Below are 18,816 nucleotides of genomic sequence, written 5' to 3'. Positions count from 1 at the left end.
AGGTTACCTTGTCGCAGGGATCTGCAGGAACAAGGTCTCTTTGCTTCCTTGAATCCTTTTTCTCTGAGGCTGACTGCGAGATGTTGCTAAGTCTTAGCCGAAGAGATGGTTTTTCTGAGAGGTTATGGTCCTCTCCTTAAAGCGCGTAAGCAGGTCCCTCGTCATCTATCATAGGTGTGGAGGACCCCTTTGGCTCTGTAGAGCGTGGTTTGTCCTGGCACACTATTTAGACCTGCCAGGGTTCTTTCCTTCCTCCAGGATGATCTTGAGAAGGGCCTCTTAGCTAGTTCCTTGTTGAGACAGTTTTGGCCCTGTCTGTTTTTTGGCTCCAGAGGCTCGTTGAACTTCTGGACTTACAGTTTTTGTTAGGGCTCTGACTGTGTTCAGGCTGGTGTGTAGTTCTGATGCTCCTTCTTGGCGTTTTGGATCTTGTTCTTATGGTTTTGCATTGGGCTACTTTTGTCCTATGCATGAGGTTGTCTTTAAGTTGTTATCTTAGACGTCCCTTTACGTCTAAATATTGCTTCTGCGTGCAGAAGTCTCTGAGTTTATGGTCTTGCAATGTGACACTCCTTATCGGGTGTTCCACGATAGTAAGGCTGTTCTACAAACTTAGTTGGATTCCTGCTAAGGTTGTGTCAAATCGCACCTTCAGTCAAGAATTTGTGGTCCATTTTTTATATCCTATTCCTTCTGTACGAAGGAAGGTTTACTACATAATATGGAGTTGTGCCTTAAAGTTTTATCTTCAGGCTATATAGGAATAGACAGCTTTCTCTGTTTACTATCTATCTGGGAAGTGTAAGGGTCTGAAGACATCTTCAACTTCCTTATTTTTTAATTAAAGAGTATCTTCCACTTGGGATATGAGTCAGCGGGACGCAAGCTTCCTCAGAGGTTTACGGCTCAGTTTTTCAAGCAGTGACATCCTCTTGGGCCTCTCACATAGGGCCTCTATGGATCAGTTTTGTTGGGCGGACTTCTTGGTCTTCCTTAAATTCTTTTTCCAATCTTTTGTTGAGTTTTATGCTTCTGTTGAAGCAGCCTTCAGGTGAAATTGTTTTGCAGGCTGTAGTGCCCTCAGATGGGGTCCGCCTCTTCTTTTTTGCCCTCCCGTTAGCATTCAGTGTCCTCTGTAGCTTGGGTATTATTTCCCACAAGTAATGAATGCAGCTGTGGACTCTCCCTTTATTAAGAAGGAAAACATAAATTATGCTTACCAGATAATTTCCTTTCCTTCTGTACAGGGAGAGTCCACAGCTCCCGCCCATGTTCTCCATTGGGCGGCGCTAAATTTTAACTTGTTCTTCTAGCACCTTTTTCACCCTGATATTTCTCCTACTATTCCTTGTTCCCTCAGCAGAATTAATGGGGAATGAGGGAAGTGGGGGGGGTGGTATTTAAGCCTTTGGCTGGGGTGGCTTTGCCTCCTCCTGGTGGCCAGGTTCTGTAGTACCACAAGTAATTAATGCAGCTGTGGACTCTCCCTGTACAGAAAATTATCTGATAAGCATAATTTATGTTTTTAAACAACATTCCAATTTACTTTTATCATCAAATGTGCTTTGTTCTTTTGTTATGCTTAGTTGAAAGATAAACCTAGGTATGCTCATATGCTAATTTCTAGGTACCTTAAGGCTGCCTCTTATCACATGCTTTTTTATTTGCTTTTCACAACAGGGGAGTGCTAGTTCATGGGAGCCTTATTGATAACATTGTGATCACGGCCGTAGCTTGTGGCAGACACTGCACTAATTGACTAAAATGCAAGTCAATAGATAATAAATAAATAAAATGTCATGTGATCAGGGGGCTGTCAGAAGATGCTTAGATACAAGGTAATCACAGAGGTAACAAGTATATTAATATAACTCTGTTGGTTATGCAAAACTGGGGAATGGGTAATAAAGGGATTATCTGTCTATTTAAACAATACAAATTCTGGTATAGACTAGCATAATGATTTCAGTACTGACTTTTTTTGCAACATTTTTAATTTCCGCTTCTCTTTTGGTTATCAGCTATGTAGCACATTGCAGATCAGAAAAGTAAACATTTCATTATGGTGCATTACCATTTTTTGCTTGTCTTTAGAAACTGGTAGGGTACTGCACATAATGCACTATTTCATAGCTTAGCCAGATGTGTAAAATTAAACAACTAATATATTGTTTGGGTTTTGTGTTGTAGGAGCCTCAGCTGTCAAAGGATAACATTACATAAGAATTTATTTTTCACCTATGTGCTGAACTCAGTGTTTACACTTGTCCATCTTATCGCAGTTGTACCCAACACAGAACTTGTGAGAAGAGACCCTGTAAGTATTATATTTACTTAAATTTACATATTAGAATAGGATATACAATGTAGAAATAACAGTGACTAATCATCAATGTATGTTACTAGCAAAATCTAATGTTATAATCATAAAATGGCAGTTAGTGCAGTTTTGTATAGTAGTTAAATCAATGCTTAACCAAGAAAATATGTTTTTAAATTATATTTATAGACAGATTTTTTTCATTCTGTTTTATGGCAACAATCATATTGTAACATTTTTCTTTGCATTGCATTTGAATAACGTTTAAAATATAAAGGATGCCACAATTTAATTGAACCTTTCAAAACTCAAAAACTATGTAAATGTTTTTGGTTGTAGCTGTCTACAATAATTGATACTTGTAACACTGAATGTTTGGCTTAGCATTTTTACTACATTCATATATATTGAACTAGTTTGGCTGTATTTAGTATTAGGGGTCGATTCCAATCCTGATTCTGTTTATTAGTGGGTAGTGGGGGGTTTGGTGTATACGATTTATGTTTAGTGAGTCTTCCCAATCCATGTAATAATATTTCTTTCTTTGGAAAAGTTCAGATTGGATCTGAGCAAATAGCAGGAAAATCACATATAAGATGCATGGTGAAATGGTATATAAGGTTATTGGAACACAACTGCTGATATTAGAATATGTGTAAATGTATCACCTCCTAATTTGATATACACTATAAATTTATAGAAGTGCAATCAAGATTCTGGAAGGAGAATGACTTTGCTAATACTAAGTAGCATTGTGGGCTAGTGTCTCTGTGGCTTAATAGGAATTTAGCCAAAAGAGTCTCCTATTTGTGATTAGGAATTCTGAGATTGCTAGAAGTATTGCCTTTTAGTTATAGAGAAGTGCTAATGTTGCACTGATAGCTTAAATTAGTTGAGAAGCCTTCACTGGCTACCTATGTTCCAGCTAAATCAAGCTATCCTCAGCATAAGGAGTAGATGAAGCTCAAGAGCGATGGTGCACAGGAAAAACGGCTGATAGCTTTGCAAGCGACTGGAGAATAAACTGCAAATGGGGAGGAGTTTTCCTTTCCGAGAATCTGCCATGTAAGAGGTCATCAGCTGTTGATGTCAGAGACGCTACAGCCTTAGTAACCCACTATGCCTGCTCTTGAAGAAAAGCAGCTAAGTGGTGAGTGGTAAGTCGGTGTAGAATACAAACTGAAATTTGCTATGTGCAGGGCTGCAATCCGCAGCAGAGAGCCTCCGGAGGAGCTTTTTCAGGAACAATGTTGCAAATCCGTTTAGGAGTTAAGAATTTGCAACAGGTTAGGAACAAAGTTGTGATCCCACTTAGGAAGTCCTTCAGGGAGAAATACAGCAATAGTTAGCGGTTAGCTATTGAGTTTGTAATCCAAACTAGATGAGCTCAGTTAGAGCAGCTGCTACCATTAACAGCAACCAAAATACTAAGCAGGCAGGTTTGAAAACGAGGTAGCTGTAATGAGTTTGTGGGCACGACTAGATGAGTCATAGTGAAGAGAATTAAAGGTACATAACTCAGGCAAGCAGGAACTCTGACTCATGGACAGCAATGGATTCCAATTTCACAATATTCCTGACCAGGGGTTTTGCACTTTATTTCGGAAACAAGATGGACACATCAAATTCAAAACATAAAGGCTAGATTACAAGTGGAGAGCTAATTTATTGTGCTCTTGTAAACAGACAAATTCACCCATTTATGGGTGTGCGATAAATAACCAGACATTGCAAGTGGCTGGTTATTGCTACTGGAAGGTCACGGTAGCAATTAGTGCTCCGAAATATAACCAGAGATCAGATCTCTGGTTAATTTTCAAAATATTCCCAAATTGCCCCAAAATAAAGTATATTGTAGATTTTAATAAAAACTGCACAAAAAAAAAACGGCACTGAAAAGTTCCTTTGCATTGCGGTCTATGGGGAACTGTGTTCCCTGTAAATATATATGTATATGCTTATATACAGATATATTTATGTGTTAATATATGTATATACATATATAAACACATAGATATATATGTATATAAGCCTATATATATTTAAAATCTGCTGCCCATCACTGCACAACTTACCCCCTTTGCTGCACTAGGTTCTCATGCCATGTCTCACGGCATGAGAATGAGACTCACATTGGAGCCTATGGAAGCAAGCTTGCATTCGCATTGTGCTCAACTTATAATATCATTGCACATTTGTGTGCGCTGGTATTACTGAGTGGAGGGCAAATATTAAAATTATTTGATCAGAGACACCATTTTAGATGTGTCAGGTTAGGAAATGTCCAGAAGAAGACCCAAATGCTAGGGCGAACTTAAACAACACCCTTGCACTCTGAGTTTAATCCAGGACGTGACCCCACGACAACCTCTAAAAAACAATGTACTCACAATATGGAGCAGAGTAATTCCACAGAATCAGGAGAGCAGGGATCGTCCACTTATACTCAGACAGAGGAAGGGTAAAACAAGAAACAGTTAATAATGCAGGAGTAGGTAACTTGTATCAGGCAATTTGAGGGTTAACACTGTGTAGTCAGTCCTTGCAGAGTTTGGCAACAGGTTATCAGGCAGTTTGAAGGTTAATACTGAATAGTCAGTACTTGCAGAGTTAGAAAACAGGATATCAGGTAGTTTGAAGGTTTACACTGAATAAACAGTACTTGCAGAGGTTGGCAACAGGTAAACATGCAGTTTGAGAGTTTCACAGAATAAACAGTACTTGCAGTGTTTTGCAACAGGATATCAAGCAGTTTGAAGGTTACACTGAATAAACAGTACTTGCAGAGTTTGGCAACAGGTTAACATGCAGTTTGAGAGATTCACAGAATAAACAGTACTTGCAGTGTTTGGCAACAGGTTATCAGGAAGTTTGAGGGTTAACCCAGCATAGTCAATCTTTGCAAAGTTTGGCAACAGAAATTCAGCAGTTATAGAGTTTCCACAGCGAAGTCCTCACAGGAGCCACAAAGAGAAACAAACAAACGGGCACTGAAGAAACAGGAATTCCGGGAATAAAAAGCCTGGTAGTGACATCATCAGGAAGGGGCAGCTCAGACTACCTGCCAATCAAGCACAAAGAGAGGACCGCCGGAGCTTCCCAGCGGCCAAGCATGACAGTGCCCCCTCCTCAAGGACCTCTCCAGGGGACCCGACCGGGACTGGCAGGGTATTTCTTGTGAAAAGACTTGACAAGAGCTGGAGCATGAACATGAGAGGCTGGTTCCCAAGATCATTCAGAGATAGGATAACCCTTCCAATGGACCAGGTAGTACAGCCGATTGCCCCGTAGCTTGGAATCAAAAATCTGTCTGACTTCAAACTCAGAAGTTCCCTCTACAGAAAGTGGAGGAGGTGGTTTACTCTTAATAGAGTACCGGTTGTTGATGACTGGCTTCAGTAAGGAGACATGAAACACTGGATGGATCTTGAGAGTCTTGGGTAAAGCCAGGCGGTATGCAGAAGAACAAATTTTGGAAACAATTTGAAAAGGTCCAATGTACTTAGGACCCAACTTAGTACAAGGTTGTTTTAGACGTATGAATCTGGTGGATAAAAATACTCTGTCTCCAGTACGAAGTAAAGGAGCCTTACACCTTCTGCGATCAGCATATCTCTTGTGTCTTAAGGAAGAGGAAAGTAGATTTTGATGAATGAGTTGCCAGTGGTTATTGAGATTTTTCACAATACGATCTGCTCCAGGGACTTCAGTAGAACTGGTAATCATAGGAAAGTTTTTAGGTTCAAAACCATAAGCTGCCTTAAAGGGAGAGGTCTGTAAAGAGACGTTATAGCGTGAGTTGTGAGCTAATTCTGCCAAAGGCAATAACTGAGACCAGTTGGAGTGGTGATGGTCTACATAATGTCTAAGAAATTATTCCAAGGTTTGATTTACACGCTCAGTCTGTCCGTTGGATTGAGGATGATGTGCAGTAGAAAGAGATATGTTCAAATTGAACTCCGCGATCTGACACTATGTTAGTGGGAAAACCATGTAAATGAGATATATGTAGAACAAAGAGTTCAGAAAGTCTTTGAGCTGAAGGCAAGCCTGGAAGAGGTATGAAGTGAGCAGACTTGGAGAACCGATCCACCACTACCCAAATGGTCATATTTCCAGCAGAAACAGGAAGATCTGTAACAAAGTCAATGGATATGTGAGACCAAGAGTAATGAGGAATAGGAAGAGGGTGTAATAGACCAAACGGTTGATGAGAAGATTGTTCGAAGCACAAGAACTACAAGCAGCAATATAATCCTTAACATCCCTCCTTATAGTGGACCACTAAACATGCTGCTTCAGTTTCCACACAGTATTGGTTACTCCAGGATGACCTGCTGAAATGTTGTCGTGAGCCCAACGTAGAAGCTTAAGACTTAATCCTTTGGGTACATACAGGATACCAGAAGGTAGTTTGCAAGAAGATGGTACCCGGACTTGAGCAGCATGTAAAGCCTGTACTGGAAAAGAGGATACTTGAGCCAAAACTTTGACTGGACGTAGTATAGGTTCAGAATCCAAAGGAGAAGGCTCAGAAGATTGGAACTGCCTAGATAAAGCATCTGCCTTGGAATTTTTTGAACCAGGAACATAGGAAAGTACAAAATTAAACCTGGAGAAGAACAAGGCCCACCGAGCCTGACGAGGATTGAGACGAGTAGCTGCATGGAGGTATAAAAGATTCTTATGATCTGTTAGAATGAAAAAAGGTTGACTGGTACCCTCTAACCAATGCCTCCATTCATCCAAAGCTAATTTTATAGCCAAAAGCTCCCTATGGCCCACATCATAATTTAACTCAGCAGGATTGATTTTTTTTTTTAAAAGAACGCCACAGGATGTATCTTGCTTGTAGTCGAATCACGTTGGGAGAGAATAGCTCCAGCTGCTATAGAAGAAGCGTCAACCTCCAAAATAGACTGGAGATCAGGAATTGGATGATGGAGAAGAGGTGCAGAAGAAAATGCTGCTTTTAGCATTTCAAAAGCCTGTACTGCCGAAGTGGACCAGTTCTTACAATTTTGCATTTTCTTAGTAAGAGAAGTGAGCGGAGACGTGATGTCAGAAAAGTTCTTAATAAACTTTCTATAGTAATTGGCAAAGCCAAGAAACCTCTGCAGGGATTTGAGAGTAGTTGGTCTGGGCCAGTCCTTGATAGCCGAAAGTTTAGCAAGATCCATCTCAAAACCTGATTCTCAAATGATATAACCCAAAAAGGGAATGGAACTCTGATGAAAAGAGCATTTCTCCAATTTAGCAAACAGGGAATTGTCTCGTAACCTCTGAAGTACCAGTCTTACATGATGTACATGTTCCTGTAATGTTTTGGAATAGATCAGAATGTCATCGAGATAAATGATAACAAATCAATTTAGATAATCTCAGAATATTTCGTTAACAAATTGCTGAAATACTGCTGGTGCATTGCAGAATCCGAATGGCATTAATGGATACTCGTAGTGACCAAATCTAGTGTTAAATGCTGTCTTCCATTTTGTCTCCTTTATGGATTCTGACCAAATTGTAGGCCCCACTGAGATCTAACTTGAAAAAAATAGAAGCATCTTGAAGATGATCAAATAACTCAGGAATGAGCGGCAGAGGATAGCTGTTTTTGACAGTAATCTGATTCAGGGCTTGATAATTGATACAGGGACGGGGACCTCCATCTTTTTTCCCAATGAACAAAAATCCCGCACCCACAGGTGATGAGGAAGGATGAATAAATCTTTTGGCTAAGTTGTCCTTTATGTATTCATCAAGAGAGACATTTTCTTGATGAGAGAGGGGATAGGTCTTTCCCTTAGGTAGAGGAGCCCCTAAAAACAATTCGATAGGACAGTCAAATATCCGGTGTGGAGGTATCGTCTCAGCCTCCTTTTTAGAAAACACATCACTAAAGGCATGATAGTAATTAGGCAATGAATCAGGAACTTCAACCATAGCTACGACAGGACAAGATGGTTTTGAGGGATTTTGCAGGTAATGTTTGAAACAGGTAGTTCCCCATGAAATAAGTTCTCCTTTAGACCATGAGAAGACTGGATCATGAAGCTGCAACCAGGGTAACCCCAGAATCAATGGTATGTGGGGAGAAGTGATGACGTCGAAACAAATAATTTCAGAATGGAGTATGCCCACAGACAAAAGAAGAGGAATGGTAGAATTTTGTATGATACCAGAACCTAGAGGCTGTCCACTAACAGTGGTTACCTTAATTTACCTTAATTAACTGTTTCTTGGCTTGAAGAGGAATCCTGAGAGAGTCAGCAAAGTTTGAATCAATGAAAACTCCAGCATCCCCAGAGTCAATGAGAGCTTGAGCTCGAAACTTTGTGTTTTCAAAAGTGATAGTTACAGGAAGAAAAAGTTTAGAATTGAGGGTAGACATGGGATTCTGGCTTAACTCTGTCCCTCTATCAAAAGTTAAGTCTTGGCTTTTACTGGCTGGATAAGACAGGCCTTCAGTAAATGTCCTTTGGTACCACAATACAGACATAATCCAAGAGTACGCCTTCTATGGCGTTCATCTTCTGACAATTTAATAGCTCCTACTTCCATGGGTTCCACAGACTCAGGAGATTGGGAATTATTATTAGACAGACTTGAGGTTCGAATAGGAGGATGAAAAGAAGATTTAACAAAGGATCTCCGATTCCTATCTCTCTCCTGAAGACATTCAGAATGCCGGGCGTCAAGAGTAATACACAAATTGATAAGACCCTCCAATGAATCGGGGAGTTCCCGAAATACAAGTTCATCCTTAAGGCATTCGCAAAGTCCCTTGCGAAAGGCTGCCCGTAAGGCTCCATGGTTCCAATCAGTTTCTGCTGCTAAAGTCCTGAATTCAATAGCATATTGAGCTACCGAAAGGGATCCCTGTCTCAGATCCAACAATCCTGCCTCTGCAGCTGCAGACCTCCTAGGCTTGTCAAAAACAGAAGAAAAAATGGACACAAATAATTCCACATTCTGTAGTAAAGGATCATTCTTCTCTAAAAGAGGAGACACCCAGGCTAGAGCCTTACCCTTCATGATGGATATAATAAAGGTGATTTTGGAAGTAGAATTGGAAAAAAACTTGAGGATTGCTTCTGAAGTGTAAACGACACTGATTACGGAATCCACGGCATTCTTCAGGATTACCGTCATATTTATCTGGAAGTGGGATTTGTGGTATATACTGTCAACAGGTTGAGGTGGGTTGCCCTTGTAGAGCCACAGCCCTGGATAACTCATCAGGATCCATATTATGGCCCGTTTGTACTGTCAGGTTAGGAAATGTCCAAAAGAAGACCCAAATGCAGGGGCGAACTTAAACAACACCCTTGCACTCTGAGTTTAATCCAGGATGTGACCCCACGACAACCTCTAAAAAACAATGTACTCACAATATGGAGCAGAGTTAGCCTGAGTCGAAAGTAATTCAAGATATCAGCCAAATAGACTTCTGAGTCAGGAACTGGTTTCAGGAAATGTCTTCCACAGAATCAGGAGAGCAGGGATCGTCCACTTATACTTAGACAGAGGAAGGGTAAAACAAGAAACAGTTAATAATGCAGGAGTAGGTAACTTGTATAAGGCAATTTGAGGGTTAACACTGTGTAGTCAGTCCTTGCAGAGTTTGGCAACAGGTTATCAGGCAGTTTGAAGGTTAATACTGAATAGTCAGTACTTGCAGAGTTAGAAAACAGGATATCAGGTAGTTTGAAGGTTTACACTGAATAAACAGTACTTGCAGAGGTTGGCAACAGGTAAACATGCAGTTTGAGAGTTTCACAGAATAAACAGTACTTGCAGTGTTTTGCAACAGGATATCAAGCAGTTTGAAGGTTACACTGAATAAACAGTACTTGCAGAGTTTGGCAACAGGTTAACATGCAGTTTGAGAGATTCACAGAATAAACAGTACTTGCAGTGTTTGGCAACAGGTTATCAGGAAGTTTGAGGGTTAACCCAGCATAGTCAGTCTTTGCAAAGTTTCGCAACAGAAAATCAGCAGAGTTTCCACAGCGAAGTCCTCACAGGAGCCACAAAGAGAAACAAACAAACGGGCACTGAAGAAACAGGAATCCCGGGAATAAAAAGCCTGGTAGTGACATCATCAGGAAGGGGCGGCTCAGACTACCTGCCAATCAAGCACAAAGAGAGGACCGCCGGAGCTTCCCAGCGGGCAAGCATGACAGTGCCCCCTCCTCAAGGACCTCTCCGGGGAACCCGACTGGGCCTGGCAGGGTATTTCTTGTGAAAAGACTTGACAAGAGCTGGAGCATGAACATGAGAGGCTGGTTCCCAAGATCGTTCAGAGATAGGATAACCATTCCAATGGACCAGGTAGTACAGCCGATTGCCCCGTAGCTTGGAATCCAAAATCTGTCTGACTTCAAACTCAGAAGTTCCCTCTACAGAAAGTGGAGGAGGTCGTTTACTCTTAATAGAGTACCGGTTGTTGATGACTGGCTTGAGTAAGGAGACATGAAACACTGGATGGATCTTGAGAGTCTTGGGTAAAGCCAGGCGGTATGCAGAAGAACAAACTTTGGAAACAATTCGAAAAGGTCCAATGTACTTAGGACCCAACTTAGTACAAGGTTGTTTTCGACGTATGAATCTGGTGGATAAAAATACTCTGTCTCCAGTACGAAGTAAAGGAGCCTTACACCTTCTGCGATCAGCATATCTCTTGTGTCTTAAGGAAGACAAAAGTAGATTTTGACGAATGAGTTGCCAGTGGGTACTGAGATTTTTCACAATACGATCTGCTTCAGGGACTTCAGTAGAACTGGTAATCATAGGAAAGGTTTCAGGTTCAAAACCATAAGCTGCCTTAAAGGGAGAGGTCTGTAAAGAGACTTTATAGCGTGAGTTGTGAGCTAATTCTGCCAAAGGCAATAACTGAGACCAGTTGGAGTGGTGATGGTCTACATAATGTCTAAGAAAAGTTTCCAAGGTTTGATTTACACGCTCTGTCTGTCCGTTGGATTGAGGATGGTGTGCAGTAGAAAGAGATATGTTGATTCTGAAGTGCTTACAAAAAGACCTCCAAAACATGGAAACAAATTGAACTCCGCGATCTGAGACTATGTCAGTGGGAAAACCATGTAAATGAGATATATGTAGAACAAAGAGTTCAGAAAGTCTTTGAGCTGAAGGCAAACCTGGAAGAGATATGAAGTGAGCAGACTTGGAGAACCGATCCACCACTACCCAAATGGTCATATTTCCAGCAGAAACAGGAAGATCTGTAACAAAGTCAATGGATAAGTGAGACCAAGGGTAATGAGGAATAGGAAGAGGATGTAATAGACCAAACGGTTGATGAGAAGATTGTTCAAATCACAAGAACTACAAGCAGCAATATAATCCTTAACATCCCTCCTCATAGTGGACCACTAAACATGCTGCTTCAGTTTCCACAAAGTATTGGTTACTCCAGGATGACCTGCTGAAATGTTGTCGTGAGCCCAATGTAGAAGCTTAAGACTTAATCCTTTGGGTACATACAGGATACCAGAAGGTAGTTTGCAAGAAGATGGTACCCGGACTTGAGCAGCATGTAAAGCCTGTACTGGAAAAGAGGATACTTGAGCCAAAACTTTGACTGGACGTAGTATAGGTTCAGAATCTAAAGGAGAAGGCTCAGAAGATTGGAACTGCCTAGATAAAGCATCTGCCTTGGAATTTTTTGAACCAGGAACAAAGGAAAGTACAAAATTAAACCTGGAGAAGAACAAGGCCCACCGAGCCTGACGAGGATTGAGACGAGTAGCTGCATGGAGGTATAAAAGATTCTTATGATCTGTTAGAATGAAAAAAGGTTGACTGGTACCCTCTAACCAATGCCTCCATTCATCCAAAGCTAATTTTATAGCCAAAAGCTCCGTATGGCCCATATCATAATTTAACTCAGCAGGATTGATTTTTTTTCGAAAAGAACGCCACAGGATGTATCTTGCTTGTAGTAGAATCACGTTGGGAGAGAACAGCTCCAGCTGCTATAGAAGAAGCGTCAACCTCCAAAATAGACTGGAGATCAGGAATTGGATGACGGAGAAGAGATGCAGAAGAAATTGCTGATTTTAGCGTTTGAAAAGCCTGTACTGCCGAAGTGGACCAGTTCTTACAATTTTGCATTTTCTTAGTAAGAGAAGTGAGCGGAGGCGTGATGTCAGAAAAGTTCTTAATAAACTTTCTATAGTAATTGGCAAAGCCAAGAAACCTCTGCAGGGATTTGAGAGTAGTTGGTCTGGGCCAGTCCTTGATAGCCGAAAGTTTAGCAAGATCCATCTCAAAACCTGATTCTCAAATGATATGACCCAAAAAGGGAATGGAACTCTGATGAAAAGAGCATTTCTCCAATTTAGCAAACAGGGAATTGTCTCGTAACCTCTGAAGTACCAGTCTTACATGATGTACATGTTCCTGTAATGTTTTGGAATAGATCAGAATGTCATCGAGATAAATGATAACAAATCAATTTAGATAATCTCGGAATCTTTCGTTAACAAAGTGCTGAAATACTGCTGGTGCATTGCAGAATCCGAATGGCATTAATGGATACTCGTAGTGACCAAATCTAGTGTTAAATGCTGTCTTCCATTTCGTCTCCTTTATGGATTCTGACCAAATTGTAGGCCCCACAGAGATCTAACTTGGAAAAAATAGAAGCACCTTGAAGATGATCAAATAACTCAGGAATGAGCGGCAGAGGATAGCTGTTTTTGATAGTAATCTGATTCAAGGCCTGATAATTGATACAGGGACGGGGACCTCCATCTTTTTTCCCAATGAACAAAAATCCCGCACCCACAGGTGATGAGGAAGGACGAATAAATCTTTTGGCTAAGTTGTCCTTTATGTATTCATAAAGAAAGACATTTTCTTGATGAGAGAGGGGATAGGTCCTTCCCTTAGGTAGAGGAGCCCCTAAAAACAATTCGATAGGACAGTCAAATATCTGGTGTGGAGGTATCATCTCAGCCTCCTTTTTAGAAAACACATCACTAAAGGCATGATAGTAATTAGGCAATGAATCAGGAACTTCAACCATAGCTACGACAGGACAAGATGGTTTTGAGGGATTTTGCAGGCAATGTTTGAAACAGGTAGATCCCCAGGAAATAAGTTCTCCTTTAGACCATGAGAAGACTGGATCATGAAGCTGCAACCAGGGTAACCCCAGAATCAATGGTATGTGGGGAGAAGTGATGACGTCAAAACAAATAGTTTCAGAATGGAGTATGCCCACAGACAAAAGAAGAGGAATGGTAGAATTTTGTATGATACCAGAACCTAGAGGCTGTCCACTAACAGTGGTTACCTTAATTAACTGTTTCTTGGCTTGAAGAGGAATCCTGAGAGAGTCAGCAAAGTTTGAATCAATGAAAACTCCAGCAGCCCCAGAGTCAATGAGGGCTTGAGCTTGAAATTTTGTGTTTCCAAAAGTGATAGTTACAGGAAGAAAAAGTTTAGAATTGAGGGAAGACATGGTATTCTGGCTTAACTCTGTCCCTCTATCAAAAGTTAAGCCTTGGCTTTTACTGGCTGGATAAGACAGGCCTTCAGTAAATGTCCTTTGGTACCACAATACAGACATAATCCAAGAGTACGCCTTCTATGGCGTTCATCTTCTGACAATTTAATAGCTCCTACTTCCATGGGTTCCACAGACTCAGGAGATTGGGAATTATTATTAGACAGACTTGAGGTTCGAATAGGAGGATGAAAAGAAGATTTAACAAAGGATCTCCGATTCCTATCTCTCTCCTGAAGACATTCAGAATGCCGGGCGTCAAGAGTAATACACAAATTGATAAGACCCTCCAATGAATCGGGGAGTTCCCGAAATACAAGTTCATCCTCAAGGCATTCGCAAAGTCCCTTGCGAAAGGCTGCCCGTAAGGCTCCATGGTTCCAATCAGTTTCTGCTGCTAAAGTCCTGAATTCAATAGCATATTGAGCAACCGAAAGGGATCCCTGTCTCAGATCCAACAATCCTGCCTCTGCATCTGCAGACCCCCTAGGCTTGTCAAAAACAGAAGAAAAAATGGACACAAATAATTCCACATTCTGTAGTAAAGGATCATTCTTCTCTAAAAGAGACACCCAGGCTAGAGCCTTACCCTTCATGAGGGATATAATAAAGGTGATTTTGGAAGTAGAATTGGAAAAAAACTTGAGGATTGTTTCTGAAGTGTAAATGACACTGATTACAGAATCCACGGCATTCTTCAGGATTACCGTCATATTTATCTGGAAGTGGGATTTGTGGTATATACTGTCAACAGGTTGAGGTGGGTTAAAGACAGCATTTTAGTTAGTAGCAGCTGCAGCAGCAGTCGCCGTAGCTTGAGAAGGAGCGGAGAAGTTATGTAGCAGAGCAGTAAACTGGTCAAGCTTGGAATCCAAAGATTGCAAATGAGCAGAATGATTTCCTAGAAGTTGCCCTTGTAGAGCCACAGCCCTGGATAACTCATCAGGATCCATATTATGGCCCGTTTGTACTGTCAGGTTAGGAAATGTCCAGAAGAAGACCCAAATGCTAGGGCGAACTTAAACAACACCCTTGCACTCTGAGTTTAATCCAGGACCTGACCCCTTGGCAAACTCTAAAAAACAATGTACTCACGATATGGAGCAGAGTTAGCCTGAGTCCAAAGTAATTCAAGATATCAGCCAAATAGACTTCTGAGTCAGGAACTGGTTTCAGGAAATGTCTTCCACAGAATCAGGAGAGCAGGGTAAAACAAGAAACAGTTAATAATGCAGGAGTAGGTAACTTGTATCAGGCAATTTGAGGGTTAACACTGTTTAGTCAGTCCTTGCAGAGTTTAGCAACAGGTTATCAGGCAGTTTGAAGGTTAATACTGAATATTCAGTACTTGCAGAGTTAGACAACAGGATATCAGGTAGTTTGAGGGTTAACACTGTGTAGTCAGTCCTTGAAGAGTTTGGCAACAGGTCATCAGGCAGTTTGAGGGTTAATACTGAATAAACTGTACTTGCAGTGTTTGGCAACATAATATCAAGCAGTTTGAAGGTTACACTGAATAAACAGTACCTGCAGTGTTTGGCAACAGGTTAACATGCAGTTTGAGAGATTCACAGAATAAACAGTACTTGCAGTGTTTGGCAACAGGTTACCAGGAAGTTTGAGGGTTAACCCAGCATAGTCAGTCTTTGCAGAGTTTGGCAACAGAAAATCAGCAGTTAGAGAGTTTCCACAGCGAAGTCCTCACAGGAGCCACAAAGAGAAACAAACAAACGGGCACTGAAGAAACAGGAAGCCCGGAATAAAAAGTCTGGTAGTGACATCATCAGGAAGGGGTGGCTCAGACTACCTGCCAATCAAGCACAAAGAGAGGACCGCCAGAGCTTTCCAGCGGCCGAGCATGACAGTGCCCCCTCCTCAAAGAACCCTCCGGGGGACCCGACCGGGCCTGGCAGGGTATTTCTTGTGAAAAGACTTGACAAGAGCTGGAGCATGAACATGAGAGGCTGGTTCCCAAGATCGTTCAGAGATAGGATAACCCTTCCAATGGACCAGGTAGTACAGCCGATTGCCCCGTTGCTTGGGATCCAAAATCGGTCTGACTTCAAACTCAGAAGTTCCCTCTACAGAAAGTGGAGGAGGTGGTTTACTCTTAATAGAGTACCGGTTGTTGATGACTGGCTTGAGTAAGGAGACATGAAACACTGGATGGATCTTGAGAGTCTTGGGTAAAGCCAGGCGGTATGCAGAAGAACAAACTTTGGAAACAATTCAAAAAGGTCCAATGTACTTAGGACCCAACTTAGTACAAGGTTGTTTTAGACGTATGAATCTGGTGGATAAAAATACTCTGTCTCCAGTACGAAGTAAAGGAGCCTTACACCTTCTGTGATCAGCATATCTCTTGTGTCTTAAGGAAGAGGAAAGTAGATTTTGACGAATGAGTTGCCAGTGGTTACTGAGATTTTTCACAATACGATCTGCTCCAGGGATTTCAGTAGAACTGGTAATCATAGGAAAGGTTCTAGGTTCAAAACCATAAGCTGCCTTAAAGGGAGAGGTCTGTAAAGAGACATTATAGCGTGAGTTGTGAGCTAATTCTGCCAAAGGCAATAACTGAGACCAGTTGGAGTGGTGATGGTCTACATAATGTCTAAGAAAAGATTCCAAGGCTTGATTTACACGCTCAGTCTGTCCGTTGGATTGAGGATGATGTGCAGTAGAAAGAGATATGTTGATTCTTAAGTGCTTACAAAAAGACCTCCAAAACTTGGGAACAAATTGAACTCCGCGATCTGAGACTATGTCAGTGGGAAAACCATGTAAATGAGATATATGTAGAACAAAGAGTTCAGAAAGTCTTTGAGCTGAAGGCAAGCCTGGAAGAGATATGAAGTGAGCAGACTTGGAGAACCGATCCACCACTACCCAAATGGTCATATTTCCAGCAGAAACAGGAAGATCTGTAACAAAGTCCATGGATAAGTGAGACCAAGGGTAATGAGGAATAGGAAGAGGGTGTAATAGACCAAACGGTCGATGAGAAGATTGTTCGAAGCACAAGAAATACAAGCAGCAATATAATCCTTAACATCCCTCCTCATAGTGGACCACTAAACATTCTGCTTCAGTTTCCACAAATTATTGGTTACTCCAGGATGACCTGCTGAAATGTTGTTGTGAGCCCAACGTAGAATCTTAAGATGTAATCCTTTGGGTACATACAGGATACCAGAAGGTAGTTTGCAAGAAGATGGTACCTGGACTTGAGCAGCATGTAAAGCCTGTACTGGAAAAGAGGATACTTGAGCCAAAACTTTGACTGGACGTAGTATAGGTTCAGAATCCAAAGGAGAAGGCTCAGAAGATTGGAACTGCCAAGATAAAGCATCTGCCTTGGAATTTTTTGAACCAGGAACATAGGAAAGTACAAAATTAAACCTGGAGAAGAACAAGGCCCATCGAGCCTGACGAGGATTGAGACGAGTAGCTGCATGGAGGTATTAAAGATTCTTATGATCTGTTAGAATGAAAAAAGGTTGACTGGTACCCTCTAACCAATGCCTCCATTCATCCAAAGCTAATTTTATAGCCAAAAGCTCCTTATTGCCCACATCATAATTTAACTCAGCAGGATTGATTTTTTTCGAAAAGAATGCCACAGGATGTATCTTGCTGGTTGTCGGATCACGTTGGGAGAGAACAGCTCCAGCTGCTATAGAAGAAGCATCAACCTCCAAAATAAACTGGAGATCAGGAATTGGATGACTGAGAAGAGGTGCAGAAGAAAATGCTGATTTAAGCATTTCAAAAGCCTGTACTGCCGAAGTGGACCAGTTCTTACAATTTTGCCTTTTCTTAGTAAGAGAAGTGAGCGGAGACGTGATGTCAGAAAAGTTCTTAATAAACTTTATATAGTAATTGGCAAAGCCAAGAAACCTCTGCAGGGATTTGAGAGTAGTTGGTCTGGGCCAGTCCTTGATAGCCGAAAGTTTAGCAAGATCCATCTCAAAACTTGATTCTCAAATGATATAACCCAAAAAGGGAATGGAACTCTGATGAAAAAAGCATTTCTCCAATTTAGCGAACAGGGAATTGTCTCATAACCTCTGAAGTACCAGTCTTACATGATGTACATGTTCCTGTAATGTTTTGGAATAGATCAGAATGCCATCGAGATAAATGATAACAAATCGATTTAGATAATCTCTGAAGATTTTGTTAACAAAGTGCTGAAATACTGCTGGTGCATTGCACAATCCGAATGGCATTACTAGATACTCGTAGTGACCAAATCTAGTGTTAAATGCTGTCTTTCATTCATATCCTTTACGGATTCTGACCAAATTGTAGGCCCCACAGAGATCTAACTTGGAAAAAATAGAAGTTCCTTGAAGACGGTCAAATAACTCAGGAATGAGCGGCAGAGGATAGATGTTTTTGACAGTAATCTTATTCAAGGCCCGATAATTGATACAGGGACGGTGACCTCCATCTTTTTTCCCAATGAACAAAAATCCCGCACCCACAGGTGATGAGGAAGGACGAATAAATCTTTTGGCTAAGTTGTCCTTTATGTAGTCCTCAAGAGAGGCATTTTCTTGATGAGAGAGGGGATAGGTCCTTCCCTTAGGTAGAGGAGCCCCTGAAAACAATTCGATAGGACAGTCAAATATCCAGTGTGGAGGTAACATCTCAACCTCCTTTTTAGAAAACACATCACTAAAGGCATGATAGTAATTAGGCAATGAATCAGGAACTTCAACCATAGCTACGACAGGACAAAATGGTTTTGAGGGATTTTGCAGGCAATGTTTGAAACAGGTAGTTCCCCAGGAAATAAGTTCTCCTTTAGACCATGAGAAGACTGGATCATGAAGCTGCAACCAGGGTAACCCCAGAATCAACGGTATGTGGGGAGAAGTGATGACGTCAAAACGAATAATTTCAGAATGGAGTATGCCCACAGACAAAAGAACAGGAATGGTAGAATTTTGTATGACCA

The 18,816-nt window shown here is 41.3% G+C and overlaps 1 protein-coding gene across 1 annotated transcript in view; it reads left to right on the top strand.

Moving 5' to 3' along the window:
- Positions 1-18,816, top strand: part of CALCR (calcitonin receptor) — a 1,065,293-nt gene that overhangs the window by 743,073 nt on the left and 303,404 nt on the right. The window contains exon 10 of the mRNA XM_053714051.1: positions 2,191-2,317. Within this exon, the coding sequence (XP_053570026.1) occupies positions 2,191-2,317 (127 nt within the window). The remainder of the gene's footprint in view (positions 1-2,190; positions 2,318-18,816) is intronic.

This window comes from Bombina bombina, chromosome 5 (genome assembly GCF_027579735.1).
Source record: "Bombina bombina isolate aBomBom1 chromosome 5, aBomBom1.pri, whole genome shotgun sequence".
Lineage (NCBI taxonomy): Eukaryota > Metazoa > Chordata > Amphibia > Anura > Bombinatoridae > Bombina > Bombina bombina.
Note: the sequence above shows the minus strand (reverse complement) of the source record. Positions and strands in the feature narration are given on the sequence as shown.